General features: G+C 38.3%; 1 protein-coding gene across 1 annotated transcript; it reads left to right on the top strand.

Moving 5' to 3' along the window:
• Positions 1-383: 383 nt before the first annotated feature.
• On the top strand, positions 384-2,470 carry LOC111285561 (alpha/beta-Hydrolases superfamily protein). Its single transcript, XM_022875068.2, has one exon. The coding sequence runs from the start codon at positions 798-800 to the stop codon at positions 2,325-2,327; it is 1,530 nt and encodes a 509-aa protein (XP_022730803.1). The 5' UTR covers positions 384-797; the 3' UTR covers positions 2,328-2,470.
• Positions 2,471-2,748: the final 278 nt, after the last annotated feature.

The raw sequence follows: 2,748 nt of genomic DNA, 5'->3' as shown, positions 1-2,748 counted from the left end.
TTACATAAATCAACTACAAATGAGGATCTAAATTTGAAACCATTCTCTCCAAAATTATATATTATTGGTGTGGTGGGGTTTGTTAATGCAATTATTCCCATTATGATAAAGGTTTGAATTTTCAGTCAAACATTTAACTTTTCCAATTGGAGATAGAGACAAAGTAAAGGGACTTGTTGGACTTGAAATGCAGCCACACACTCCCATATTTATTACAATGATCGAACCACTCCTTTCCATTCAATTGCCAATTTAATAAGGCTTTTCTTCTCTCCCCTTTTCTATAATATTTTTTCATCCATCTCCAATTTTTTCACTTTGATCAATTTGAAGAACATGAAAATAACATCTCAATTATAATTAATATGTTCACAACCAAAAATTAATGCTTATCAACTACAGACATATACATCTATAAAGCCCATTTCAGTTTAGGTTGAATATTTCTCATCCAATATATATCAAAGCTCTTTGGTTGGTGTTGGGTACGGAAGGGCTATTCAATAGTGGCTAGTGGCATGGTTCTGCTAGTGGAATAATTCCTCAATCTCGCATTAAGGTCATCCCCTTCGCCATTTTATCTCTCACCCTACTGGTCCCCGCCCATGCATTTAGACACAACTCACAACTTCCTAGACATAAAGCAAATTTACTAGAGTCTCCAACTAATAATTGTCCAAGAAACTATTCTCATATATTCTAGATTTTCGCTGCTCGCTTCTTTTTCTTAATCTTTTCCGCCAAAATATATTTATTCGAGGTTCCAGCCCTGGTGGCGAAGAGGAGAATCTGATTTCATGGCTTCCCAGCTTTTCTCTCTAAACCACCCAAAGTGCACCCTACATCAGACCTTTCAAGGTCCCTTGCGAAAATACAACTTGAACCAAAAGACCAAAAATCTTTACTTCCAATACAACCCTTGTTTTCCAAGTTCCTCAAAGGAGGCCATCAAATGTTCAACCTCCTTGTCAAGTTTAACTGATCCACAGCTAGAAGAAACTTTAGTGTTAGAAGAAGACGAGAGGTCTCTTTGCCAAATTTGGAAGGAAATTCAAGGCTGCAACGACTGGGATGGACTGCTGGACCCCATGAATCCTCATCTCCGCAGAGAAATCATCCGCTATGGTGAATTTGCTCAAGCATGCTATGATTCTTTCGACTTTGATCCTCACTCCAAATACTGTGGTTCTTGCAAATACCAAGGAGCCCATTTCTTTGAAAAGCTTGGGATGGCAGACCGTGGCTACCAAATCAGTAGATACCTCTACGCGACCTCAAATATCAATCTCCCAAACTTCTTCCAGAAATCAAAGCTAACCAGTGTATGGAGCACCCATGCAAACTGGATGGGGTACGTAGCCGTATGCACTGATGAAGATGAGATCAAACGGCTGGGGAGACGCGATATTGTCATTTCTTGGAGAGGTACAGTCACATATCTTGAATGGATTTATGACCTCAAAGATATTCTTCATCAATCAAATTTCACCAAGAACCCTTCCATTAAAATGGAGTTAGGTTTTTATGACTTGTACACCAAGAAAGAAGACACTTGCAACTATTGCTCATTTTCAGCTCGCGAACAAGTGTTGGCTGAGATTAAAAGGCTTCTTGAATACTATGATGGTGAAGAAATAAGTATTACAATTACAGGTCATAGTCTCGGGGCTGCTTTGGCCATAATAACAGCTTATGATGTTGCGGAATTGGGGCTTAATCTTGTTAACGAAGGAGGGCTTAGCGATAAAATACCAATTACAGTCTACTCTTTTGCTGGTCCTCGAGTAGGCAATCTTAAGTTTAAGGAAAGGTGTGACGAGCTAGGAGTTAAGGTACTTAGAGTGGTAAATGTGCATGATAAAGTACCAACAGTGCCAGGGATTTTTGCTAATGAGAAGCTTCAATTTCAAAAATATTTAGAAGAGGCTGTATCTTTTCCTTGGAGTTATGCCCATGTTGGGGTTGAATTGGCATTGGATCATACCCATAGCCCATTTCTGAAACCAACTAATGATCTGAGTTGTGCACATAATCTTGAGGCTCATTTACACTTGCTCGACGGCTACCATGGCAAAGGGCGACTATTTTGCTTGGCTAATAAGAGGGACATTGCCCTTGTTAACAAGGATAGCAACTTCTTGAAGATTGAGTATGGGGTGCCACCATGCTGGCGGCAGGATGAGAACAAAGGGATGGTAAGGGATAGCGATGGGCGTTGGGTATTGCCGGAAAGGCCGAGAGTGGAGGTCCATCCACATGATATATCCCACCACCTTGAAAAAATACTGGATATTGCCTCGGGTTCTTCCCAACTGAAAGAAGCATAATCCATCATAATGACTAGACACTTACCGAAGCATGCTCAATTATGAATGTCGTTTTTCTTTGTCGTTTTTCGATTATTTTCTTTAGCCCTACAATTTGTAAATCTTATACTTTTTGGAGGCTAGTAGTAACAATTTGCTTGTCATAGATGTGCATATTTACTCATGCAACTTTGATTTTATGAGAATCATATAGCTTTTGTCTTTGGAAAAAAATACTCAATTGTTAGAATTTGAAGACATTTTTGGAAATTTTATTCTTAATCTTGAAAATGAACTAACGAAATCAAATAAACAAACCAATGAAAGAACGAGCATATAATTAAATAAGTTAACATAAAATTAGAACAAAATTTTCTACTAAACCAAGACCTTCTTTTTCTCATTCAAATCTAACCACGTTCAATATGTGCAAATAAAACAA

Source organism: Durio zibethinus, chromosome 6, assembly GCF_047325235.1.
Source record: "Durio zibethinus cultivar Kanyao isolate XHJ-2024 chromosome 6, ASM4732523v1, whole genome shotgun sequence".
NCBI lineage: Eukaryota > Viridiplantae > Streptophyta > Magnoliopsida > Malvales > Malvaceae > Durio > Durio zibethinus.
This window is presented reverse-complemented; position numbering and strand designations above follow the sequence as displayed.

Coding starts and splice junctions, on each gene's coding strand:
- LOC111285561 (XM_022875068.2), top strand. CDS start 798: ATGGCTTCCCAGCTTTTCTCTCTAAACCACCCAAAGTGCACCCTACAT.